Below are 27809 nucleotides of genomic sequence, written 5' to 3'. Positions count from 1 at the left end.
CTTCTAACTTTGGGTTTCATTTATTGTTCTTTTGTTAGTTTTTTTGTTTTAAAGATTTTACTTATTCATTTGACAGAGATAGAGACAGCCAGCGAGAGGGAATACAAGCAGGGGGAGTGGGAGAGGAAGAAGCAGGCTTCCAGCGGAGGAGCCTGGTGTGGGGCTCGATCCCAGAACTCCGGGATCATGCCCTGAGCCAAGGCAGACGCTTAATGACTGAGCCACCCAGGTGCCCCTCTTTTGTTAGTTCTTTGAAGTGTAAAGTTAGATTGTTGATTTGAGATCTTTCTTATTTTCTAATGTATGTGTTTAATGCTATGAACTTCCCACTAGTAGTGTACTATTTACATTTAAAGTAGTTACTGATAGAGAAGTACTTACTATTGCCATTTTACCTTTTTTTTTTTCCCAGTACATCTTATACTGATTTTGTTACTCTTGTTTTTATGTTTCACTGACTTTTTTTCTAGTGACATCCTTTGATTCTTCTTTTGTGCATTTCCTGTAGATTTTTTCATTGTGGTTAAAATAAGGATTACAGGGGCGCCTGGGTGGCACAGCAGTTAAGCGTCTGCCTTCGGCTCAGAGCGTGATCCCGGCGTTGTGGGATCGAGCCCCACATCAGGCTCTTCTGCTATGAGCCTGCTTCTTCCTCTCCCACTCCCCCTGCTTGTGTTCCCTCTCTCGCTGGCTGTCTCTATCTCTGTCAAATAAATAAATAAAATCTTTAAAAAAAATGATTACATAAAACATTTTATAGTTATAGTAATTAATCTTAAACTGATAACAAATTAACTTCAATCACACACAAAAACTACTCCTTTATATCGTTCCCCTACTTTATATTATCACTCACAGATTACATCTTTCTGTATGTTGTATTTATTGACATAGTGTTGTAATAATTTTTAATGCTTTTATCCTTTAAATTCTATGCCCAAATTAAAAGTGATCTACACATCACAATTTATAGTATTATGGATTTCTGTATTTGTCTGTATATTTACCTTTATCAGTGACATTTATATTTTTATACAGTTGTGTGTTGCTATCTAGAGTTTTTTGTTGTAACTTGAAGGATTCCCTTTAGCAGTTCTTGTAAGGCAGGTTTTGTGGTGATTGACTCCCTCAGCTTTTGCTTGTCCAGGAAGGTCTTTATTTCTCTTTCACTTTTAAAAACAATTTTCCTGGATATAGTATTTTCGGTTTGCAGGGTTTTGTTTTTTGTTTTTTTCTTTCAGTATTTTGAATATATTATCCCACTCCCTTCTGGCCTGTAATGTTTCTTCTGAGAAATCCACTGTCTTATGGGAGCTCCTTGTACATGATGATTTGTATTTCCCTTTCTGCTTTCAAGAGTCTCTCTTTGACTTTTTTTTTAAATAAAGATTTTATTTATTTGAGAGAGAGAGAGAAAGCACGAGTGGGGGAGGGGGAAGGTGGGCAGAGGAAGAGGAGAAACAGGCTCCCCGCTGGGCAGGGAGCCCAACATGAGGTTCAATCCCAGCACCCTGGTATTGTAACCTGAGCCGAAGGCAGATGCTTGACCGACTGAGCACCCAGGTGCCCCTCTCTTCAACTTTTGACAAGTTGTCTGTGATATGTCTCAGTGTGTACCTCGTTGGGCTCATCCTATTTAGAGTCCTTTGAGCTTTTTGAGTGTGGATGTCCATTTTCTTTGGGAAGATTTAGGAAGTTTTCAGCCATTATTTTTTCAAACAAGCTCTCTGCCCCTTCTTTTTCTCCATCTGGAACTTCCGTGTATATTGCTCAGCTTGTTGTGTCCTGTAAGTCCCTTACGGTTTTCTTCACTTTTCTGCATTCTTCCTTTTAGTTCCTCTGACATGATAAGTTCAAGAGTTGTCTTCAAGTTTGCTGTTTCTTTTTTCTGCTTGATCAAGCCTGATGTTGATCCCCTCTCATGAATTTTTAAAGTAATTATTATATTCTTCAGTTCTAAAATTTCCATTTGACTCTTTTTTCAAGTTTTGATGTCATTGGTGATATTCTCATTTTGTTCATGCATTGTTTTCCTAGTTTCATTCAGTCATCTGTTTGTGTTCTCTTGTAGTGCATTGAGCTGCTTTAGGATGATCAATTTATAAATTCTTAGGTAATTCATATATCTTATTAGAGTCAGTTTCTGAAGATTTATTTTGTTCCTTCGATAGGGCTGTTACACTGTATGTTGGTGTGTCTTGTTTGTTGTTGTTGTGATTTTTGCTTTAAAGAAAACAGCCATCTCTCCTGGTCTTTATAGATGGGTTTTGTGCAGGGGAAGGTATTCACCTGTCAGCCCAGCTAGAGATTCTGGAGATCCCTTAGACTTTTTAAGACAATGTTTCTTCTTTGGTCTTGTGTGTATGTGTAATTTTCCAGTTATTGTGATCTTGCTCCTTTTCCTGTCTGCAATACTGCAGGTTTTTTGGTGCTTCAGTGAAGTCACTGAACTCTTTTATTCTCAAGATATGCCAGTTTTATGAATGCTTAGTCAAGCAAGACAGAAACTAGTCCATTGGCAGCCTTTCTCCACCTATAAGCTGGAGTGTTGAACAGACATTCCACTCTTCTTTTTCCTATCCAGTGGAGAAGCTGCAGGTTGGGCTTCCTCCGCCCCCCAGTATTGAGCTGTGTTGCCTTGGGGGAGGTGCTGAGATGATTAAAATGAAATTTTCTTACTCCTTTCAATATGACTGTACTTGGCTTTGAACTTGACTGGTGTACTGCCTTCTTAGCTTGTCTTTGGCATTTTCATAAAGGCTTTTTGACTTTTTTTTAATTTATTTTTTTGAGAAAGAAAGAGAGCATGCACGAGTGGGGTTCAGAGGCCTCGATGGAGGGGCAGAGGGAGAGAGAATCCCAAGCAGGCTCCCATGCTCAGTGTGGAGCCTTCCTTGGGGCTTGATCTTACAACCCTGGGGTCATGACCTGAGCCAAAATCAAGAGTCCAACACTTAACCACCTGAGCCATCCAGGTGCCCTAAGGCTTTTTGACTTACGTTGTTATTAAAAGTCAGTGTTTCTGTAGAGGAATAAGTTGAGGCTTTCTGTTCTGCCGTCTTGCTGACATCACTCTCTTTCCATATGGATTTACCCACCATCTTTTATTGAAATATTGGTTTTATTCCCCATTGGTATTCAGCATGCCATTAATTATAAATTAAGAATTCATATATGCATAGATCATTTCTGTACTCTATTTTGCATGCTTGGTCTATTTGTACTTTTTAAAGTACCAAATTATTTCAATTGCCGTAGCTTTGCAATGACTCTTGATATTTAGTACATTTTCTTGTTCCTACTTAAAGAACATTTAGACTGTTCTTTATTTTTTGTGTTTCAACATAACTTTTTAAACCAGTATATTAGTTTTCAACAAAAAACAGTTTGCTGGAAGTTGGATTGTGATTATACTGAATTTAAAGATAAATTTAGGGCAAAGTAATATCTTACAATTATTGTATATTCCAGTCTATGAGGACAATATATTTTTGCATTTATTAAGGTTTTTAATTTCTCTCACTAATATTTTATAATTTTTATTGTGGCATTACTGTACAAATTTCCTTAAATTTTTTTCTTTAAGTGTTTGGTATTTGGTACTATTGTAAATGTTATCTTTTTAAGTATTTTAGTTTTTAAATGTTGCTGGTATAAAAAATACCATTGACTATAGTATTTTAAAACTAACAATCTTTTTATTCACTTATTAATTCTCATAATTCAACTATAGATTCTTTTGGATTTTCTATCTACACAGTCATATCTTTTTTGCATTATGACATTTTTTTTCTTTATTTTCAGCCCATATACCTTTTGCTTCTTTTTCTTGACTTACTGCATTGGTTAGTACCTCAAATGTGATCTTTAAATGAAACGTTGATAGCAGATTGCATTTCTTAGTTCCTGATCTCACAGCGAAAGTTTTTCCCTTTAGGTCTCATATTTGCAAAAGTATATTTCATAGATGCTTTTTATCAGATTAAGGAAATTCCCTTCTGTTACTAGTTTGCTAAGAGTCTTTATCTTGAATAGATGTTGAATTTAGAAAGTTCTTTATTGAGGCTTAATTGACATCATAAACTGCATACGTTTAAATTATATAATCTGGTAAGTTTGGAAAATTTATTATCCCTTGAAATCATTTCCATAGTCAAGATAATGGATATATCTGTTTGTCCAAGAATTTCCTTATTCCCATTTTTATTCCCTCTCTCTTAAGTAAGGCCCTACTTACCTCCACATTCTTGGGAAATGACTGATCTTTCAATTACTGTAGATTCGTTTATATTTTTTGTAGAATTACATAGGAATGAGATTATATATTCAAACCTTTGGTCTGATTTTTTTTTCACTTAGCATAATACTCATGTTTGGGATTCATTCATGTTGTTTAGAGTATCATTAACTAGCTTTTTATTTCTGAGTTGTATTCCTTTAGAGAACTATATCACAGTTTCTTTATATTTCATCTTTGGATGGGCATTTGGGTTGTTTCTAGTTTTGGGCTGTTGCAAATAAAGCTATTTTGAATATTTGTATTTGAATATTTGTCTTTGTGTGGACATGTACTTTCATTTTTCTTTGGTGAGCACCTAGGAATAGAATGACTGAGTTATATTAGAAGAATAAGTTTAACTTTTTAAGAAACTGCTGGACTGTTTTCCAGAGGGGGTGTATCACATTACATTTCTATAAGCAGTGCCTGACACTGCCAGTTGGTCTGCATCCTTTTTAACACTTGTTTTGGTCAATCTTTTTTATTTTAGACATCCTAATAGATATAAAATAGAATCTCTTGTGTTATTAACTTTTATTTCCCAATTATCTAATGATGTTGAGCATACTTTTTATGTGCTTGTTTATCATCTTTATATATTTGGTGAATTGTCTGTTGAAGTCTTTTGCCCATTGTCTTAGTGGTATTTTTATTTCTCATTATTGAGTTTTGAGGGATTTTTAAAATATATTCTGGATATTTTTCAGGTATGTGATTTATAATTTTTCCTCCTAGTCAGTAGCTTGTCTTCTCATTTTCTCAATATTGTCCTTCCAAAAGAAGTTCTTAATTTTCAGGAAGCCCATTTTATCAAAGTTCTTTGTTTTTATGGACCAATGTTATATCAAAAAATCTTTGTTTAACCAAAAGTCACAAGGATTTTTTCCTAGAAGTTTTATAGTTTTGTGTTTTACCCTTAGATCAATGATCCATGTTGTGTTAATTTTTTAAGAAAGTATGAAGTATTGCTTGAAGTTCATTATTTTGCATATGGATACCCAGTTTTCTGACACTGTTCTTTCTTGATTGAATTTTCTTTGTACCATTAACATAAATCATTTGGCCATATGTATTTTCATCTATTTTTGGTCAGTACCTATTCTCTTCCTGTGACTTACCATTAAGCCTCTATCACACTATCTTAATTACTATAGCTTTATAGTAACTCTTGAAGCCAGTATAGAAGTCCTTTGTTCTTCTTTTGCAGCATTACTTAAGGTATTTTAGTTCTTTTGTATTTCCACATACATTTGATAATCAAATTGTCATTTGTAATAAAAATCCTGCTGGAATTTATTTGAAATCTATATATCAATTTAGGGAGAATTGACAATATTAAATCTCCCAATCCATGAACACAGTTTATCTCTGTTATTTAGGACTTTAATTTTATTCAGCAATGTTTTATAATTTTCAGTGATGTATCTTATATATCCTTAAGCATTTTATATTTTTCATATTATTGTAAATGTTAATGGTTTTTAAATTTTCAATTTCTAATGGTTTTGTTGCTAGTATATAGACATACAGTTGATTTTTATATATTGACCTTGTATCCTGCAACTTTTCTAAATTCACTTATTCTAATAAATTTTTTAAGAATTAATTACATACGATTTTCTACTTAGATGATCGAATCGTCTATGAATATAAAAACAATTTTACTTCTTTATTCTTTATTTTATTTTATAAAATAATAGTGATGTCTTTCAAACCCATCTGTTTAAATGTTTAATAACATTACCTGTACTTTCATTTTCATCTACAGATTATGACTGTACCCAATGACCCATATACTTTTCTCTCTTGTGGTGAAGATGGAACTGTTCGGTGGTTTGATACACGCATCAAAACTAGCTGCACAAAAGAAGACTGCAAGGATGTAAGAATCAAATTTTTATATAAATGACAAAAAATTAAGATTATAATTAAAATTGGACAGTAATCTCTGGGTTAGAAGATTATGGGTGAATTTGTGTTAAATTTTGTTGGTCTAGCGTAATTACTCAGTGTTTTAGTCCTATATTTGGGAGTGATTTTTATTTTTTCTCTTCAGAATGCAATTTGCATTACTCAGATATTGTTTGTTTTTTTCAGCCACTAATTAAATTTATATTTCCATCTGTATTTTTTGTTTAAGTTGGTTTATAGGGAAAATATACAATATTGTATTAGAAGTTGGTGTTGAAGTTGTGTAGCAAACTGTAAAGAAAAAAAGAATTTCCCTTAGAGCAATAAACTGCGGAGGAGGAATATTGACTGAGTGTATTTATTTTGGTGTCGCAGAAGCTGAATTTGTTGGAAACACTGATAGAAATCTGAAAAATAAATTAAAAGAAACCATGTTGTTTTTCCTTCTCATTATCATACTGAGTTAGGATTTCTGAGAAAGGTTATTTCCTTCTAATTAAAAGAAAAATGTTTTAAATGTTAAAATATTTCAGTGTTTTAAATCTTTAGAGTAGCCTCTCTATGGCAATGCTGTGTGTGATGTTGTTTTATCTTTCATAGGATATTTTAATTAACTGCCGACGTGCTGCCACATCTGTAGCTATTTGTCCACCAATACCATATTATCTTGCTGTTGGTTGTTCAGATAGCTCAGTACGAATATATGATCGGCGAATGCTGGGCACAAGAGCCACAGGTAAAAAGCTGTATGTTAAAGAAAATATAAGATTCTGCCAGTTCAAAGAATAAATCTTTATGATATATTTGCAGTCTTAAAATTTCATTAGTTTCATACAATTCAGTAAATACAATGTAGTTAAACTATATGGATTATTATAAAAAATCCCATTTTACTAAGGTGCCTGGGTGGCTCAGTTAAGCATCTGACTTTTTTTTTTTTAAGATTTTATTTATTTATCGTGTCAGAGAGAGAGAGCGCGCATAAGCAGGGGGAGCAGCAGGCAGAGGGAGAAGCAGGCTTCCCCCTGAGCAAGGAGCCTGATGTGGGACTTGATCCCAGGACCCTGGGATCATGACCTGATCCAAAGGCTTAGCCGACTGGGCCACCCAGGTGTCCCAAGCATCTGACTCTTGATCTCAGCTCAGGTCTTGATCTCAGGGTCGTGAGTTCAAGCCCTGCGTTGGACTTCACACTGGGCATGGAACATACATACATACATATATACTTACATAAAAATAGCATTTTACCAAGTTTTTATGACTCTATCAAGGTGATACTTTTGCAGTTTATCACTTTAAAAAGTTGTAACAATTGATGTATTAATTTCCTAGTGCCGTCATAACAAATTACCACAAATTGGGTGGCTTAAGATAACAGAAATTGATTCTCACATTTCTGGGGGTTAGATGTCTAAAATTAAGGTGTTACAGGTTTTCTGTTGGCGGCTCTCAGGAAGACTCATGCTTCTCTCCTAGCTTCTGGTGGTTGCTGGCAATTTCGGCATTTATTTATTTATTTATTTATTATAATTTTTAAATTTTATTTTTTTAAAGGATTTATTTATTTATTAGAGAGAGAGAACACAGAGGGAGAGTGGGAGGGAGAAGCAGATTCCCAGCTGAGCAGAAAGCCCAACGTAGGGCTCCATCCCAGGACCTTGAGATCAGGGCCCAAGCCTAAGGCAGACGCCCAACCAACTGAGCCACCCAGGTGCCCCCAATTTTGGCTTTTAAATGTTTCCTTTCACTCTCTGCTTCCACATGTACATGACATCCTCCCCTGTGTGTATCTGAATCTACATTTTCCTCTTCTTATTAGGACACCAGTCATACTGGATCTAGGGCCCACCCTAATGCAGTATGACCTCATTACATCTGCAAAGACCCTTTTTCCAAATATTCCAGAATCATTCTGAGTTCTAGATGGACATGAATTTGGGTGGGGGGGGGGGGACACTATCAGCCCACAACACTTGGCTTTCCTGATTTCTGTTTGTGGTAGAGAGGAGGGTTAGGGAAGAACAGTGACTTGGCTACGTGTTCATGTACAGCACGTTTATGTCCAGTCAAGTACTGTCAGTGATGCTGCAGCACTGACGTTGAATCTCTCGTAAACTCCTCATTTGCTGCTCATCCATTATGGGGTGAAACCACCTCCGAAATACTCAATTTAAAGCCAGGTTATTAGCATTTTCTCAGTAAGGGAAGGCCAGGATTATATACGCACACACCCACCAAATCTACATACATTTATCTATTTTCACATATTTTATATTGCTAAAAATAAAAGTGGACTTGGCCAGAAACTAACAATGTCAATCTCAATGTCAATTTATGCCCAGTAAAAGTGGACATAGATTATTGAAATGGGAAGACTAGCTTGTGGGCGCCTGGGTGGCTCAATCAGTTGGTCATCTGACTCTTGGTTTCAGTTCACCTCACTATCTCAGCATTGTGAGATTGAGCCCTGAGTTGGGCTCCACTCTGGGCATGAATATTCTCTCTTTCCCTCTCCCTCTGCTCTCCCTCCATTCGTGTGCATACTCTCTCTCTATTAAAAAACAAGAAAGAGTTAAAATAAAAAGGAAGACTAAGTGTTTTTTCGGGGGGTTTTGTTTTTTGTAACTGTGAGAACTCTTTATCTATTTGGATATGCACTTTTAGGGGAAACAGTAGTAATATAAGATGAAATTATAGGCTAAATTATTATTTTTCAACAGATGGGACATAATTGACATTTTGGGCAGGACAAGATCTCCTTTTGCGGGACTCTTGGAGTTTAGCATTCCCAGACCTCCAGGGGCAAAAAATGCCAGTTGGACCCCTCCCTATCATATTATATTACATTGTTGACTGTTAAAATTAATTAAAGTTGGAATAATGTCCCCACTCTGTTATTTTATAAGAGGAAAATTTCACAAGGGTGCCTGGCTGGCTCAGTCAGAAGAGCAGAATTTGAGCCCCATGTTGACTATAGAGATTACTAAGATAATAAATAATAAATAAATAAAGTAAAAAAAGTTTTTTAACCTAAAGCAAAAGGTAAATCATTTTAAAGGGAAAATACTATTTTATCTAGTATGCTAATAATAAAAGCTCATCTATTTATGTTATAAAAATTTTACTATCTTCATTGGGGGAAAAGTTTTAGAAAATGAAAGAGTGTAACTGTAATCAAAAATCATTTTAATTGATTAAATACCTCATATTTAGAATAAAACATTTATGTAATCTGTAAAACATTTATATAATCTATATACTTCCAGACACTCAGGAAATTTTTTTTGAAGCTATGTAGCCTTTATACTCTATTCTTTATATTTTGTTATAAAATCAGACTTTTGAGAAAAGAGCCTCTTCTAGAAATAGAATATGATAGTTTAGATTTTATATTGCTACATTAAATCACATATCTCATAATTCAGATTAAGGGCTTTTAAAATGTTTTTCTTAAAAGATTTACACAACTTCCTGTTTTCTTATTTAGGGAATTATGCAGGTCGAGGAACTACTGGAATGGTTGCCCGTTTTATCCCTTCCCATCTTAATAATAAGTCCTGCAGGGTGACATCTCTGTGTTACAGTGAAGATGGCCAAGAGATTCTTGTTAGTTACTCTTCAGATTATATATATCTTTTTGACCCGAAAGACGATACAGCGCGAGAACTTAAAACTCCTTCTGCGGAAGAAAGAAGAGAAGAGGTAAGTTTACTCAAAACCGTATTATTCATTTAGTTCAGAAAACATTACTTCAGTGACTCCTGGGGCCTGAAGGGCTTCTAAAAATGGAATTGATTTTCAAGGTGTTTGTAGTCTAGGTTTTGTAAAAGGACATGGAATATACATGAAAGAACAGGGGCTAGTAATCAAGGATAAGGCTCTAGAAAAAAGTGTTGTGAAATATTTTTAAAGAGAAAATATTTAGTAGCAAAATGTTTCTTTAACTTTATGGATGCACAGCAGCAAGCAAGAAATACCAACACTTCTAACAGTTGTAGGAAAACAATTAAAATAATAAAAAGTGGGATGTCTAAACTCCCAAGAGACTAAGTGTTTATGTTTATACACCAATAGGAGTTTTCTGTTACCATTTACTATTCAGATGTGGACAGCAGTCCCTTCTCTCCTGATCATGCTTCTCTGCCACAGTTAAGAACTAGTAACATACATCCCTAGGTGCATTTTACAAAATACATACAAGTAAGTGAGAAAAAGGTAAGTTAAAATACACACACATACGTAATGGGGAGAGGAGGGAATTGCTGTCCACATATGAATAGTAAATGATAATAGGTAAAATCCTGTTGGTGAACATAAACATTTAGTCTTATTGAAGTTTATATATCACATTTTATATCTATTATATATAGATCTAGATATATAATATTATATATTGAAAACTAGGTGACTAAAATAGTGAACCCTTGCGGGACCTTGCAGGCTCAGTCAGTGGAGCATGTGACTCTTGATCTTGGGGTTGTGGGCTCAAGTTCCATTTTGGGTATAGAGATGACTTAAAAATAAAATCTTTAAGAAAATAAAATAGCAAACCATCTTCTTATTTATAAAAGGCAAAAACCAGAAATAATATATCCTTGAAGTACGCAGCAATAGAAAAATCTTTGTTTTAACTCATATAGCTTCTTTCTCCGATACATTTTTCACTTTGGCTTTTTTTTTTTTTTTTAATGTCCTATGTTTAATCACTTTACTGTTTGGCTTGTAAATGTTTTTGAAATTAACTGTTGCTTTATTAATTATTAGTGACTTTTTGGTATTGGACCAACTTCTATTAGTGAACATATTTTAAAGGTAATAAAGAGCAATAATTTTCTAATTCCCGTGATATACAAAACTATATCCAGTTCTTATGATTGCAGGTGTAGAAGGCTGTAAAATTAGGGGAAAATGAGGATAACTTTATAAATATTTTTGGGGATTTTAAATGTGCCAGTGTATTTAAGTGAATTAGGAAATTGACAAAGAAAAGGGTATGCTGGCTAATGAAAGCTATTTTTTAGTTTATTGGTCTTACTGAAAACGTGAGATTTGCTCTTTTATTTTGTTGCTGCTGTGTAATTCCTTTTGAGATATGTGCTCCAGTGAAGTTACAGTCCAGCTTTGTGACTCTTACATAATGAAAGTTGGAAATGCAGAAACATTTTAAGTGGGCCAACCAGTCTTTATACCACAGAATACTTAGCCAAATGTGTTTGCATAATCAGAGTGAATGAGGCTGAGTCATGAACACTTGGTTATTTTCTGAACATGGTTTTCTCAGTATTCTTTGTTGAATTAACTAAATTAAGAAAAATAATTCTGAAAATGGATTAAAATTATAAAAATAAATCATGCTTAGTATGATAAACCAAGCAATTCACAAGTGTGTATAGAAGAAGAAATTAGTAGTCTGCCCCCTTCTTAAGCTTACCACCCTTTCTTCAGTGTTTTATGCTAAATCCTTGACAGTAGTGTTCAGACACACTCAACTCACCAAGTATTTATTGGGCACCTACTGTACAGTAGGTACTGTAGAAACTTAAGAAGCTCGGGGCGCCTGGGTGGCTCAGTCGTTAAGCGTCTGCCTTCGGCTCAGGGCTGATCCCAGCGTTCTGGGATTGAGCCCCGCATCAGGCTCCTCCGCTGGGAGCCTGCTTCTTCCTCTCCCACTCCTCCTGCTCCGTTCCCTCTCTTGCTGGCTGTCTCTGTCAAATAAATAAATAAAATCTTAAAAAAAAAAAAAAAAGCTCAAGGATGACGGTGACAAAGACATGGCCTCTCACTCAGGAATATACGGTTTAGTGGAACTAGAGATATAAATAAATGAATATGTAAAACTTAATAGAATTGTATATAAGAGTTATGTTCTATATAAGTAGAACAGGAAGGAATAAGGTATTTTGATTGGGAATTTAAGAAATGATTGAACAGGATTTTAAAATATGAATCAAATTTTCACATAATGATTTTTTTCTTATGTTTTAATGATACTTTTATATTTTCTTTATTCTTAATCCTCTAATAATTTGTCTCTCATTTTTTCCCGTCTCGAGTATTTTTTCTTATTCGTCTTTTTTTACTTCTCATTTTTCTTTATTTTTGTATTCCTTTTTTCTTTTTATTGTCTTTCTGTCTTCCTTTTCCTCTAATATGTATTTGACGTTTTCCCCACTCCATTATTGGACTATTTTATACAATCTAGACTCTCATTTTCTCCTGTCCCCATGGTTTGTCCCAAAAATATATATCCCAAATCTGTAGTACTACTTCCCATTCTGACTACCACTACTACTGTGATCCAAGGCCTCACTATCTCTCCTAGGTTATTGTGGTAGCTTTTAACCAGGCCCCCAACTTTCACCCCCCCACCCCCACAGTCTTTAGCTATGTACGTAGTAGCCCAATGATCCTTTAAAACCAAGTCAAATTATGCTACTCTTCTGATCAACACTCCCAAGTGGCTCTCCATCTCCTCAAAGCAAAAAAGCAAAACTAAGGTCCTAACAGTGGCTTGAAGAGCTTATATCCTGTGGTTTTGGTGACTGCTGTTCTCTCAGTACTCGTACAGTACCCTGCTCTGGCCCCCTCTGCTGACTCATTCAGTCAGCCCAAGCGTGCTTCTCCCTTACAGATTTTGCCCTTACTGCACATGAAATGGTCTTGCCGCATATCTGGATTTCATCTTCTCTTACCTGTTTCAGATCTTTGCCCTTGACACATTCTCAGCGAGGCCCTACTTCACCACCCTGTTTAAAATCACAGCCCTTAACTCCTTGGTATTGCCTATCTTCTTTGTCTACTTAATTTTTTTTCCCGTAACACTTAACACACTTTCTTTGTATATTTTACTTTTTTATCATGTATTGTTCATCTACTCACTAGTTTATAAACTCTGTGACATTGGGGTTTTTGTATGATTTATCCATTGATCTTTTCCCAATTCCTGGAGTAGTGCCTGACACATAGAGGTGCTCAGAAAAGTCCTTGTTGAACGACTGAATTAATGCTTGTAGCATTTTCAGTATTCTTGACTAGGTTATTTTGCCTATCTCAAAAACTCAAACATGGGACTGTTTTTAACTTGAAGATCTTAATCCAGAAATAGTTGCTGAGGTTATAACACTAGTTCTTTGCTTGTATAATATAAAATTCCTCTTTCATAACTATGGAGCAGGGTTCTTTTCTATTCTAAATATAGTTCACATACAGAGTGAGGCCCTCCGTTTCTGGAAGTGATTATTTGTCTAAGATTTTGGACAGTTGCCACACTAGGCTTTCTCTAATCTTCTGATTATTCCCTGTCACACTTGTGGCTTCCTCTGCAGATTTTGTTATTCTCTGTTGCTTCTAGCCATATTTACATACTTAGGGAATTTGTAGGTTTTTTTTTTTTTTTTTCTGTCTTCTTTGCTGAGGATGTAGAGATTTCTTTTTCCATCTTGTTGCTCAGTATGGTTTCCAGGAGAAAACAGAAAATTTGCAGCTAAGCTGTCACCAAGTTTCTATCAAAATCTGCTTAATTGTCAGGAAAAAAAAAATCAATGAATGTTATGTTAAAAAATAAAAATAAAGGGAGTGATCCACAAAATAGGAGAAGATGTTTGTATATCATATATTTGATTTATGATTTAGAATCTAGTAACCAAAATATATCGAAACCACAGTGAGGTACCACTTCGCACTTACTAGGTTGGTGAAAATAAAAAAGTCAGTAAGTGTTGATGAAGACGTGGAGAAATTAGAGCTTTCACACATTGCTGGTAGGAATGTAAAATGGTGCAGCTGCTTTGGAAAACAGTTTGGCAGTTCCTCAAAAGTTAAACATAGAGTTATCATATGATCCAGTGATTCCATTTCTAGATATATACTGAAGAGAATTGAAAACATATGTTCCTATAAAAACTTGCACATATGTTCATAGCAGCATTATTCCCAACAGCCAAAAAATGGAAACAACTCAGTGCTTATGGACTGATGAATGAATAAACAAAATATGGTATATCTAAATAATGGAATATTATTGAGCCATAAAAAGAAATGAAATACCGATACATGGTGCAACATGGATGAACTTTGAAAATATTATGCCATGGGAAAGAAACCAGGGAGAAAGGGCCCCGTTTATCCCGTTTATATGAAATGTCCATAATAGGCATATCCCTAGAGACAGAAAGCAGATTAGTGGCCGCCAAGAGCCGAGTGGCAGGAGAAGTGGGGAGCAGCTGCTCACAGCTATAGGATTTCTCTTTGAGGTGATGACAATGTTCTGGAATCAGTGGTGGTGCAAGTGGTTGCACAGCTTTGTGCATTTGCACCACTAACTTACATAGTTCAAAAAGGTGAATATTATGGTATGCGTGTTACCTCAAAAAAAATGTTAAAAATACAAAAGTTACAGAGAATGATCAAGAGTGTCAAGTGCCATAGACATCAAATGAAATAAGTTGTGAAAGGTGCCATTTGAATTAGCAATTATTTATCATTTTATCACTGATCAGTGAACTTAGCAATTAATCACTCAATGGTGACGGTGAGAATGAATTCAGTAGAAAGATGGGAACATAAGGTGACTACAGTGAACTGAGGGAGGAGTGGTAGATAAAGGTGGAATAAATGTAGACTTCTTTTCAAGAAGCTTGACAGTAAAGCTTCAGAAAATGTGGGAAAAGAGTATAGCTGGAGAGAAGGATAAAATTGAGGTGTTTTGTTAAAAATGGTAAGAACCTTCAGCATATTGTAAGGAAGAAATGAGAGGAAATGAATGTAGGTATGGGAAAGAGTCATTGTCAAAGCAAGGTGCTCGAGTAATTGAAGGAATAAAATAAAAAGCCCAGTGGAGAGATTGAGCTTAAACAAAATAAATGATGTGTCTTCTGAGACTTTAGGAGGGATTAGGAAGTTGTAGACTATTGATACATTTGTAGAATGCAGCTGAAGAAATTAGTGTCATTTCTACAGGACTGACTTTATTTTCTCTGAAGTAGGAGAAAGGAGGGAAACAAGGTAGAGACCTTGAGGTGAGTAGTGAAGGGTTGCAATAGGTACGGGGACCCGGAGAGTAAACTGTCTATAATTCTATAACAGTGATAATTCCTATTTTCAGGTATGTAGGTACTAGACTGCATGTATCATTGTAATAGAAAGCTCAAGCTCATTGTAGTTATATAACTTTCCTGTACTCAGCTGTAAAGTGATACAGTTGGGATTAGAAGTCACACGTAGAGGATTTCAAAGTTACCTTCAGACTCTTAAGGGCGAGTATGTTAAGTGTAGGCTGTACCATCGATAGATACCATCATTATAAGAGCTGTCTTTCATATTTTGGCCTAGGATCTCTTTTCATACTCAATAAAGAAAGCAAGGACATGGAAAGAATCTGTTACACTTAAAGCGTGCTTCAGGACTCGAGCAAATGAGTTTTCTCTTCATCTTTTAGTTACGACAGCCTCCAGTGAAGCGTTTGAGACTTCGTGGGGATTGGTCAGATACTGGACCCCGAGCGAGGCCTGAGAGTGAACGAGAACGCGATGGTAACTCTACTTTGGTCAGCCTTTTCTAATATGAAATTTAAAAGTTAATCTTTTAACTTGTTTCTTTCTTTCTTTTTTTTTTTTTTTTGCTATTTTAAGTGGTGCTGAAACAAACATCCTTATGCATGTATCTTAACATACTTGTGCAAGTGTATCTGAGGTTAAATTCCTAAAAGTGGAATGAACGACTAGGTCACTGGGTAGTGCATTTTAATTTTGATAGCTATCAAATTACCCTCCAAAATAAATGCACTACTTTATATTCCTGCTGGAAGTATGAGAATGCCCATTGCCATGTGAAACATTGGACATCATCAAACTTCTTAAATTTTGCCTGTTAGATATAAAGAGAAATGCAAATGCTCCAATTTCCAACCCAAGAATTTTATAATAGATAAAAAATTGTTTTTCCTTTTATCAAGTGCCTTTGACAAGCATAAGAAACTACCTTGGGAGCTTTAAGATGGTACACTTTTGAAATAGAATTAATCTGTGTGTATTTTAATAATCGGTCTGTAGCCAAAATCTTACTTTAATGACTTCTGAATTCTTTTAAGATCAAAAGTACATTCCCCCATAAATTATCCTTGGTATCATCTTATATATATATATTTAAATATAAAGCAACATTATATAAAGGCAATAAAGTGTAAAATTCTGTTTTCACAGAAAATCCAAGGACAAATGATTTGCATTTTAAATTATATGATTGTAGAATAGAATTGCCAGTTTTGATGTCATACTTAATTTGATAATTAACCCTTAAGAGAAGAATCATATATTTGAAGGAGGAAAGGAGTAGAGGGAAGAGACAAATATAATACTTTTTGGTTTTTGTTAATTTCAAGTATATGGAATATGCTTACAGGGTGGTGAAAATAAATTGAGTTTAAGGAAATTTAAGAGAGAGGGCAAACCTTTCTTTTAATCGGTTCAATTTACCATTCATGAGCCCTTCCTAGCTGTGCACTGGTGAAACGAAGGATGTGGGTTGGGGTCAGGGTGGAAGGTGTGGAGGTGGCTAAGAATAGACAAAGATGCAGGAGATGTAAATCCTATTCTTGAGGAACTCAAAATTCAGATGGAGAGTCACAGTTACTATGAAATGTGATGTTAGCTCTAATAGATTTATTATATACATTCATAGAATTTATTTAAGCTATTTGATTCTTTTTTTTTTTAAATGCTCTCATTTTAAAGGCCTTAAAATCTGGGTTTTTGCGTTAATGAAAGATCCTGACTCACTACTGAATTCACTGATAAGACCTGTATTGTGATAGGTGAGCAAAGTCCCAATGTGTCATTGATGCAGAGAATGTCTGACATGTTATCAAGGTGGTTTGAAGAAGCAAGTGAAGTTGCACAAAGCAATGGAGGACGAGGAAGATCTCGGCCAAGAGGTAATTTTTCTTGTTAATTAAAGTTAACCAAAAGCTGGCAAAGACTGTTTTATGACATTTGTTTTATTTATATCATTCAGTTTACACCATTCTATATCTATAATAATCACAGGTTCTTAACTACATTGTGTGAAGCGGTAGAGGAGCATGGGTATTGGGTACAATTTGTCTCTTCACGTTCCAGTAGGCCTAGCCCTTATTCTTTGCTTTTCTCAAGAAAAGTAAGAAAGTCTGATATTTCCCTTATATATCCCAGTATATTTTTATATGCATTCTGAGAATAGAAATGCATTAAACTCTGTAGATAAGAAGTTTTATATAATGGAATAGTTTCTCCTTTATGTTACTTAGGCATTGGTTATTAAGTGCTGTTTCTAGTGTTAGCTGACCTGTGTTCATATCTTGGCTCACTACTTTCTAGCTTTGGGGTCTTAGGCAAGTTACTTATCTCTGTCAAAAATGAGGAGTATAAAAAGTTAACTCCTAATTGTTTTAAAAACCCAAAATAAAAAATCATATTGAATTTTTCCATAAATGATTCTTGTTAACTCCTCATTTCAATTAACTTTTTAAAAAATTCCTTGGACTGTAAATTTGCTTAAGAGTTATTGAATTTGTGCTTGAATTTAAAATAAGAAATATTTAAATCATGGTGATTAAAAGAGAAAACTTCATATTCTCTGGTAGTTGCATCTTGTAAGACATGAACTGGATTAGTCCATTCCATCTTTCTTTTAATAACATTTAGACTTGAGGGGAAAATTGTTAATGTCTATGAACTATTCCTCATTATTTCCTTGTAGATAGCACAAAGCCGCCTAGCATAAGACATAGTAGACACTGAAGTCTTTTTAAATCATGATTGCATCATGTTAGTTTAGTGGTTAAGACATTATTGCTAATGAAGTAGGAATCAGGAACTTAATCCTATTCTGACCTATTTATAACTTTACTTACCCAATAAAATTTTTCTTAAATATTTACCAAGACAACATGTCGTAGAATGGAAACATAGCAATAAAATTCATTCTCCTGGGTCCCCGCGTGGCTCAGTCAGTTAAGCATCTGACTCTTGATTTCAGGTCAGGTCATGATCTCAGGGTCATGAGACTGAGCCCTGTGTGGGGCTCTGTGCTTGGCGTGGAGCCTGCTGAAGATTCTCTCTCATCTGCCCTTCCAACCCAGTCTTGTGCATGCTCGTGCTCTCTCTCTCTGTCAAAGAATAAATAAATAAAATAAAATAAAATCCATTCTCCTATTATCCAGTCATTAAATCAGAATCATCACCTTCAAATTAAAAGGACTAGATGTTATTTATAGGCAATTCACAACCTATTATTTAGGTTTGTCTAAGTGAAGGTACCATATTGATCTTGAAAGACTGATTATTTTAACAAAAATGTTCTGTAGATAGATTTTTACCCCTTTTGATTAGCCTATTTGGTCAAAGGGATGAAACCACCCCTGGGTGCTTTCAATATCCTAAAATTATATGTTTCTCTGTGTGTGTACATGTATGTACAAGTGCACATGTATTTCTTGAACATATCTCTTTAGAGTAGCTGGTTTTGGAAAGCAGTTAATATTTGAATTTGCATTAACATGTGTTTTTTGAAGGTGGGACGAGCCAGTCAGATGTGTCTGCTCTTCCTGCGGTCCCGTCAAGTACTGATTTGGAAGTGGGCGAAAGTGCAATGGAAGTAGATCCTTCAGCTGAACAATCTCTTCAGCCTTCTACGTCCGCTGCAGTGTCAGCTCAGCCTCATTCGACGTCCTCTGCTGCAGAAAGCCCTCATTCTACTCCTTTGCTGTCTTCTCCAGACAATGAACAAAGGCAGCCTGTGGAGGCATCTGGACGCCATACTCATCGTCAGTCTGGTGAGGATGCTACTCTTTCAGTAGGCTGTGGTTCAGCTGATGATTTCTGATAATGGATACTTCTTTGTGGGCTGGTTTGAAAGATACTAAATCACATGAACTTGTTCTTGCTGGAATAAATCAAAATGACATGTAAGAGGTGAACATGTGACTTAAACACAAACTTCAAGTGTGCCTAACTTGCATGAATTTAACAAATATCAGAATCTTCAGTTTACCTAAGACAAATCTTAAAAAATATGAGTACCAGCAGATAGTGTTTTGACATAGCTTCCTGCAGTTGACTTAAAGATTACTTTTATAAGTCATTATAGATGAAAATGTCTTTCTCGACTTTATTTGGTTATATCTATATTATCAGTTCCTCTCTTTATGTTTTTTATTATTTTTCTTCACATCATGAAATACTTTAAATACATTCTTTGTGGTACATTTGATAACATCTCTTGTTGACAACACATACAATTTACCAAAAGATTTATTTCTCCTATATTTACATGAAAAAGAATTGTTTTAACAAGTCCTTGTCTTCTTGGTACTTGATATTAGTGGAAAAAAATCAACTCCTAAATTCTGTTAAAATACGGTTTTCCTCTCAATATTAAAACTCCCCATGTTCAACTTTTTCCTCCCCAACTGTGGAATGTACTAGTATTTATAACAGTAATTTTCAGCAGATATGACTATAATTTACTTGGCATTTTAACTGTGTACATGTAATTATAATAACCATTAAGATTTTAATCATACTGGGTTCTTCTAAAGAGGCATTTTACTTGTCATATAATAAAAAATATTAGCAACTAGAGATACAGCTGGCAGGCCTAAGCTGAAACCTATAAAAAATTCCTAACAGCGTAACTGCCAAGCTGTCACTTTATTCTTGCTTTTCTGAAATCTGATACAAATCACCAAATACAGAGTGTTTTAAATTAGGCATTCTTTTATTGTATATCCATTTTTGGTAATTCATTTCAGTTTCTATGGGAATAGAAGCCAGAGTCAATTATATAACTATTAAGACTTGTGCACAATTTATCCGTAATAATAAGCTAAAGCTGAGCTTTAAAGTCAGGTTTTCCACTCTCTAATCGACATACTTAACATTTCAACTTATGAGAAAGTAAAATATTTTGGAATATTTGGGAAGTAGGGACAGAATCAGTCAAAAGTTTGTTGAAGCAGGTAAAATTGATTAAAAAACAAAGAATTTTAAAGTATTAGCATTCTTGGAAATATTCTTAAAGTTTCTGATCAATTTTAAGCTATCAGGAAAACTTAGCAAGAAGATTCCCTAGCTTATATTCATGTTCCAGTGGGTCCTAACTAATTCCAGTTGTTTTCTAAACACATTTCTGAGTAAAAGTACTTAGTTTGGAGTTTCATTTTTCTTTTTTGTTACAGATATTTAACACAATTAATATTGCATTTCAGATTGCTAAATCCCTTTCAGTATTTAATGTAAGTATTAAGTAGTCATTCGAATTATCAAAAGAAAAATATTTGTAATGATCATGCAGTCATTGTTTTGATCATTACTTGGCACCTTTGCCTGTAATTTTTTTAAAGAAGTAAGGAAATATTTTTAACTGGTCTCTACCAGTTTAAAGAATTTTGGTTGACTGCACTATGGAAAATCAGAATACTTCCGTATTACGAAGATAGGGTCAGTATTGAAGAAAATGATTTGATGTTAGATGTAATATCTAAAGATTATGCCTGGAATTGTTTTGACAACAAGCCTTTCATTATCCCAGAGTACATTTTAACAATAAGGACTTAATGAGTTTTTTCTGTTTTGTTTTGTTTTCCCAATCTCTTCTGCACTTCTAGGTTCAGATAGGTTTATGGATACTAGGAATTGTCCATGTGGTAGGGGGGAGTGTCACCTTAGAGCCACGATTTTTACTACAAACATACCTCATTTTATTGTGCTTTAGTTTGTTGTGTTTTGCATATATTTTGTTTTTTACACATTGAAGCTTTGTGGCAACCCTGCGTCGAGCTAGTCTGTTGGCACTGTTTTTCCAACAGTGTTTGCTCACTTCACGCCTGTGTCACATTTTGGTAATTCTCACAGTATTTCAAACCTTCTCATTATTTTCCTGTTTGTTATGGTGATCTGTGATCAGTGATCTTTGATGTTACTATTGTCATTGATTGGGGCACCACAAACGCCACCTACATAAGACAGTGAACTTGTTCGGTAAATATGTGTGTGTTTTGACTGCTCTACTGAACAGCTGTTCCTCTCTCTCTCCCTTTCCTTGGGCCTCCCTATTCCCTGAGATACAACAATATTAAAATTAGGCCAATTAGTAACCCTAAAATGGCCTCTAAGTGTTCAAGTGAAAGGAAAAGTCACACGTCTCTCACTTTAAATAAAAAACTAAAAATGATTAAGCCCAGTGAGGAAGGCATGCTGAAAGCCTGGAGAGGCAGAAAGCTAGGCCTCTTATGCCAAACAGCTAGTCAAGTTGTGAATGCAAAGGAAAAGTTCTTGAAATCAAAAGCGCTACTCCGGGGAACACACGAATGATAAGCGAAACAGGCTTATCTCTGATTCGGGGAAAGTTTTAGTAATCTGAATAGAAGATCAAACAGCCACAACATTCCCTTAAGCCAAAGCCTAATCCAGAGCAAGGCCCTTACTCTCTTCAACTCAGTGAAGGCTCAGAGAGGTTAGGAAGCTCAGGAGAAAAGTCTGAAGCTAACATTTCCCGTTATGAAAATTCTAGGTCCCGTAGAATTTATGCTAAATCTACTCTGCCTGTGCTCTAGAAATGGAACAATAAAGCCTGGATGACAGCATGTCTGTATACAACATGGTTCACTGAATATTCAGTCCACTGTTGAGACCTACTGCTCAGAGAAAAAGATTCCTTTCAGAATATTCCTGCTCATTCACGTGTATCTGGTTACCCAAGAGCTCTAATGGAGATGTGCAAGATTAATGTTTCTATGCCTGCTAACACAACATCCATTCTGCAGCCCTTGGGTCAGGGAGTCATTTTGACTTTCAAGTCTTCTTATTTAAGAAATACCTTTTGTGAGGCTACCGCTGCCATAGATAGTAATTCCTTCGATGGCTCTGGGAAAGTAAATTGAAAACCTTCTGGAAAGGATTCCCCCTTCTAGATGACATTAAGAATATTCATGATTCAAGGCACCAGTCGGTTAAGTGTCTGACTCTTGATCTCAGCTTACGTCTTGATCTCAGGGTTGTGAGTTCAAGCCCCACGTTGGGCCCCACACTGGGCGTGGAGCCTCATTAAAAAAAAAGAGTATTCATGATTCATGAGAAAAGATCAAAATATCAACACTAACAGGAGTTAGGAAGAAGTCGATTCCAACCCTCATGGATAACTTTAAGGGATTCAAGACTTCAGTGGAGGAAGTAACTGCAGATGGGGCGGAAATAGCCAGAGAACGAGCATGAGAAGTGGAGCCTGAAGATGGGACTGACTTGCCGCAATCTCAGGATCAAACTTGAACGGAGGAGGAGTTGAGTCTTACGAATGAGCATGGAAAGTGTTCCTTGAGATGGAATCTACTCCTGGTGAAGGTGCTGTGAAGACTTATGAATTGACAACAAGGGATTTAGGATATTACATAAACTTAATTGATAAAGCAGAGGCAGGGTTTTGAGAGGATAGACTCCAATTTTGAAAGTTCTCCTGTGGGTAAAATGCTATAAAATCATGTCACATGCGACAGAGAAATCATTAGTGAAAGAGTCAGTTGATGCCACAGCCATCCCACCCTTCAGCAGCTTGATCAGTGAGCAGCCAAAAACTTGAAGGCAGGACTCTCCACCAGCAAAAAGATTATGACTCACTGAAAGCCCAGATGATGGTTAGATTTTTTTTTAGCAATAAAGTATTTTAAAATTAAGGTATGTATATTTTTTAGACAGCATGCAATTGCACACTTAATAGACTACAGAGTAGTGTAAACATAGCTTTTATATGCAGTAGGACACCAAAAAATTCATCCGACATGCCTAATTGGAGCTTCACTTTATTGTGGTGCCATGGAACCAAACCCGCAGTATCTTGGAGGTGTGCCTCTCTTGCCTTGCAGAGAGGTAGAATGAAAACTATGCTTCTTGCCCTGCTGTGGATTCCTCTTTATGTGAATGTTTCCTTTATATGTCCCTTGTATTTCCTCTGTCACTTTTGCTGGGGTGAAGGAGAGGGATGATGGGAACATGAAAACTTGCCTGGCAAAATGCCATCTATGAACCAAATTATTTGCCTTCTCTTAGTCTGCAACTGAGTCACTGAGTCGTGAAGAAAGTCAACAACCACACATTTCATTGGGTGCTCAACACAGTGTCAGAGTAGTCTTTTAACGCTGTTGCTCAACAACCAGACAAAGTGTTTATTTAACATGTTCTTGTCTCTCAGACTTTAATCACTTCCCTTTACCCTTATCCTACCCCCCAGCTGATAACCTTCTCATACACAGTGTGTGGGGCAAAATCACTCACTTTCCTACTTTTGAATTTTCGGACATTCTCGCATCCATGATAGAAACAGACACATTTGTGGAAAAAGTGTGTCTGCTCCTGTCAAAGGCTAGCCAGTGCAATTGCCATCCCTTTCCAAATTCTCAGGGACTCTGCTTCTTCTCTGCATCATTAGTATTGCCTTTTCTACTGCACTGGCCTTTCCCACCTCAAACATGCTCTGTTATTACCTCCTTTCTTAAAAAAATTCTCCCCTTGGGACACCTGGATGGCTCAGTTAGTTACGCATCTGCCTTTGGCTCAGATCATGATCCCAGGGTCCTGGGATTGAGTCCTGCATCAGGCTCTTTGCTCAGCGGGGAGCCTCCTTCTCCCTCTCCCTCTGCCTGCTGCTCCCCCTGTTTGTGCTCTCCTCCCACCGACAAATAAATAAAATCTTTAAAAAAACCAAAACTTCCCTTAAGTACCCCACACTGTCCCCCAGCCTTGTGTCTTCGCTCCTTTCATAATCAGTCTTCACAAGAGGTGCTCGCATACCATCTCCATTTTCTTACCACCTTCCATCGTTTGTCAACCAACGCCTGTCCGCCTTTCAGCTCCGTTTCCACTGAAGCTTTTGGTCCAAGTCACCAGTGACTTCTGTTAGTATCTTACTAGATTTTTTCATCCATTTGCATCAACATAGTCTGACACTCCTTTCTTGAAACACTTCCCTTTCTTGGCATCTGTGATACCAGTTTGCCTATTGATTCTTATTACCAACTCTAGCTGGTTTTCAGTAATCACCGTTGATAGTTCTTGTTCTATTTACTTCTGAATATTTTAGTAGAACCCCTTAGTCTGCACTCTTTTCTCTGTTCTGTATCCCTGGGGGATTGCATCAATTCACATAGCTGTTAATAGCTCCTCTAAGGTGAAGATTTCCAAATGTATGTCAACAATCTCATCTTCCACTTTGAGTTACAGACTCCTATGTCAGCTGCTCATTTGACCCTTCTTTTTGGTTATCTTTGGATATCTTAAGCGTGACATGTCCAAACTGAAACTTAATTTAGCCTCACATCCTCCCTATCTGGTAATCTCTTCCATCTTGACTGTTTTATATTTTAGTAAATTTAAAACCACCTGCCCCATTTGCTTATTTTAACAGCCTACGTATGAGTCTTGATTCCTTGCTTTCCTTCATGTCCCACGCTCAGTCCATCAGTAAGTCCTGTTCGTTCTGCATCTAAAATAAATTCTTCTTCCATCTCACCATCATTTCTTGCCTGCTAATTGATCTGCCTGCATCTTCTCTTGCTCCCTTATCATTTATTCTCCATGCAGCAGCCAGGTGAGCATTTTACAGTGTTAAATCAGATTATATATAACTTTGCTGTTTAAAACCCCTCAGAGACTTCTAATTGCATTTAGGAGTAGAACTACAAATAAAATGGAAACTTTTCACTGTAGATCTCTAAGAACCTATATGGCCTGTATTTTGCCCACCTCTCTGACCTCACTTCGTAGCACTTTCTTAGTTCCTGTGATGCCTATGTTCTACCTGCAGCAGTTTCCTTCCTTTATTCCCTTCAATGTGCCAAGTTCACTTCTGCCTCTTTGTTTCTGATTCGGAGCCTTTGTACGTACTGTTCTCCGTACCTGAGCAGCTCTTTCCCTGGCTTATCGCAGCCAACTCCTTTTTCCTTGTGTCTCACTTCAAGTGTCCTCACTACCCTAGCCAGATTCATCCTCCTTTACTAAAATATTACTCTCTTTTATATAGCCCTGTTTACTTCCTGAAAAGCATTTACTAAAATTTGTAATTATTTTGGGGTGCCTGGCTAGCTCAGTGGTTGGAGCACACAGCTCTTGATCTTGGGCTTGTGAGTTTCAGCCTTATGTTGGGTATAGAGATTACTAAAAAAAGTAAAAAAGAAGAAAATTTGTAATTATTTTGTTCATTTTGGATTGGTTTATGACTTATTTCCTCTTGTTAGAATGGTTCTATTTTAATCTAGATAAAAGAATATGATTAGGAAAGGTGGTTTCTTTGGATTGAATGGGGTTATCAGCACATACAAAATTTACTTTGGAGTCTTACCTTGAGGAATGAGTCACCTAAGTGATCCATGTGTTTTTAATCAAATAGACCACTCAGACCATGAGAATTTAGTTCTTTAAGATAGTATATGATATGGCTTATCTGTGAATTCCTGCTTATTTACAAACAATTGTCCAGATTTACCAATTTATGTAGGTCTACTCAGAATCTTTATAGCTGAATTGAGCTCTGTAGAAGAATTGTTGGAAACTAAGAACTGTGTGCTACAGCATAGCAAAGAAAACCTTTCAAAGCCCAAATATCTAGATTACAGGCTCCTTAAAGGGTACCAGGTTCTAGTTAGAGGCAATACATAGATTAGTAACAAGTGGAAATATTAAGTGAATGGTCACTTTGGGGAGACCAAAGAAGAGACCAGAGGAACTTGGAGGTCAGTAAAGGAGTGACAGTTCTAAGAGAAAAATGCACAAGGATCACCTGGACATGAAGCAAGTTGGGATTGGAGGACAGATCCATAGCAGGCAGATAAAGTACCACCAGATTAGATATAGAAATAATCCAGTGTCCAGGACAAAAGACCCTGTTTATTAGAGAGGCAGGACATGAGTTTACAACCAAATGGACCTTTGTCATGTCAGCTTTAGTTATTGTTCTCTTTCAGTGGCAATTGACTCATTAGGGAGATTAGCCTGGAGTCTTTCAGAAGAAAGCAAGAATAGGGTATGTGGTTTCAGGAGATAGAAGTATAAATTTCCTATTAACAATTCCGGACACATTGTTGGGTTTTTTTGTTGTTGTTTTTAAAATTCGGCCCAAAGTATTCATGCATTCACTTTCCATTTTGGTTCATGTTAACAAAAACTAATTCTCAGTACATTTATTCACATTATAAATGATATGTTTATACATTTTTAAAAGGGTATGATGTGTGTGTAATTTACCTGCCTTTAATGTTTCAGACTGCTAGCAGTACTGTTGTTTAGTCTGCTTGTTTAGTCTGCTTGGGAGTTTTAGTTTAATATGTGTCCTTCCTAGTTAGCTGTGTGGTGACTTCTTTCCATAGCCTCATTTTTTATTTTAACCCAGGGGAGAAAAAGCCACATACGATCAGCCTTAAAAGTTAACAAACAAATTGTTCTTTAAGAAGCACTGGAAGCATTGAATAAATAGTTCATGACATTATCATTACTAAATCTTGATTTTCCAAGTTACAGAGCATCACTGCTTGCACTTGGAGCCTGCTGTTTAAATGCTACATCACTTAGTGGGTCTAGGTGGAAACTCTTCTACTCCCATAAAACATTTGGCAACATAAGGGAGAGGGTTTAAAACAACAATAAAGTCAAGTGAATTTTCTGTGATTTTTCTGTTTTCTTAGCAAAATTTGACATATATGTAGTCTCTTCATGGTAATTTCTTTTAAGTGTAAGATAACAAATTTTGTGGGTGCATAGTAATTATTTATTTTATATTGCTAGAAGCATTGCTATTATGCTGTCAATAAGTAAGGTGTATGTATATACCTAAAAAGAAGGCACTAGGCCATTGAGCATCACAGTTTATTAGTGAATACTGCCCTGCTTGGTCCTGGAGAATTTTCTAGGAAGAACTAGCATTGAGAGACTATGACGATACTTGAATTGTTTGCTAAATCTTAACTGCCAATTGACCGACTGAATAAAATTCTTTATAAGTAGAGGTCATGGTAACAAGATGTTAGTATCTCTGGCATGATTGATTCGTGAAACAATAAAACAAACTTGCACCCTTATAATCTATGTAAACGAGGCTGAAAGTTGTTTGGTAGTTGGTGTAATTTGCTTCTGGTGTCACCGAGAGACACAAAATTCTTTGTACCCCCACCATCAAATCAGCAACTGTTGAATTTCTGCCTTGCCTTTGGTTATAATGGATGAAGTTTTTATTTAAAACCAGTTCCTCCTCTTACCCACTGCAGCTCATCTCTTTTGGTCTACTCAAGGACATCATTCCTACATTTTTTCACTTCTTTTCATGCATCATCTTTTTTCCTTCCCTCAATTAAACATTGTCCATCAGCATACGAACATATGTGTCATCTCCCCAGACTAAAACAAACCAACCTCCTGTGACTCTTGAGTTCCCCACCAACAGTCATCCAATTTCTCTGTTCCTATTAGGAGCACGTCTTCTGGAAAGAGTATATATACTTTCTGTGTCTACTTCATTACCACCTCTTTCTCTCGAACCTGTTCCAATTGGGCTTTGGCCTCTGTGATTTTTGCTGAAACAGCTCTTGTTAGGGTCATCAGTGACT

The 27809-nt window shown here is 36.0% G+C and overlaps 1 protein-coding gene across 7 annotated transcripts in view; it reads left to right on the top strand.

The window, feature by feature from the left end:
* The window catches only part of DCAF6 (DDB1 and CUL4 associated factor 6), a 132831-nt gene that overhangs the window by 41462 nt on the left and 63560 nt on the right, over positions 1-27809 (top strand). For all 7 annotated transcript variants that reach the window (XM_087859076.1, XM_045797447.2, XM_045797445.2 and 4 more), the window contains exons 5-10: positions 6048-6161; positions 6791-6926; positions 9678-9892; positions 15627-15720; positions 17001-17120; positions 18738-18998. In XM_087859076.1, the coding sequence (XP_087715202.1) occupies positions 6048-6161; positions 6791-6926; positions 9678-9892; positions 15627-15720; positions 17001-17120; positions 18738-18998 (940 nt within the window). The remainder of the gene's footprint in view (positions 1-6047; positions 6162-6790; positions 6927-9677; positions 9893-15626; positions 15721-17000; positions 17121-18737; positions 18999-27809) is intronic.

The sequence above is a fragment of the Ursus americanus genome, chromosome 2 (assembly GCF_024610735.1).
Source record: "Ursus americanus isolate L20-20 chromosome 2, mUrsAme1.1.p, whole genome shotgun sequence".
Classification (NCBI taxonomy): domain Eukaryota; kingdom Metazoa; phylum Chordata; class Mammalia; order Carnivora; family Ursidae; genus Ursus; species Ursus americanus.
The sequence above is the reverse complement of the archived record's forward strand: the minus strand, read 5'-3'. Positions and strand labels throughout refer to the sequence as shown.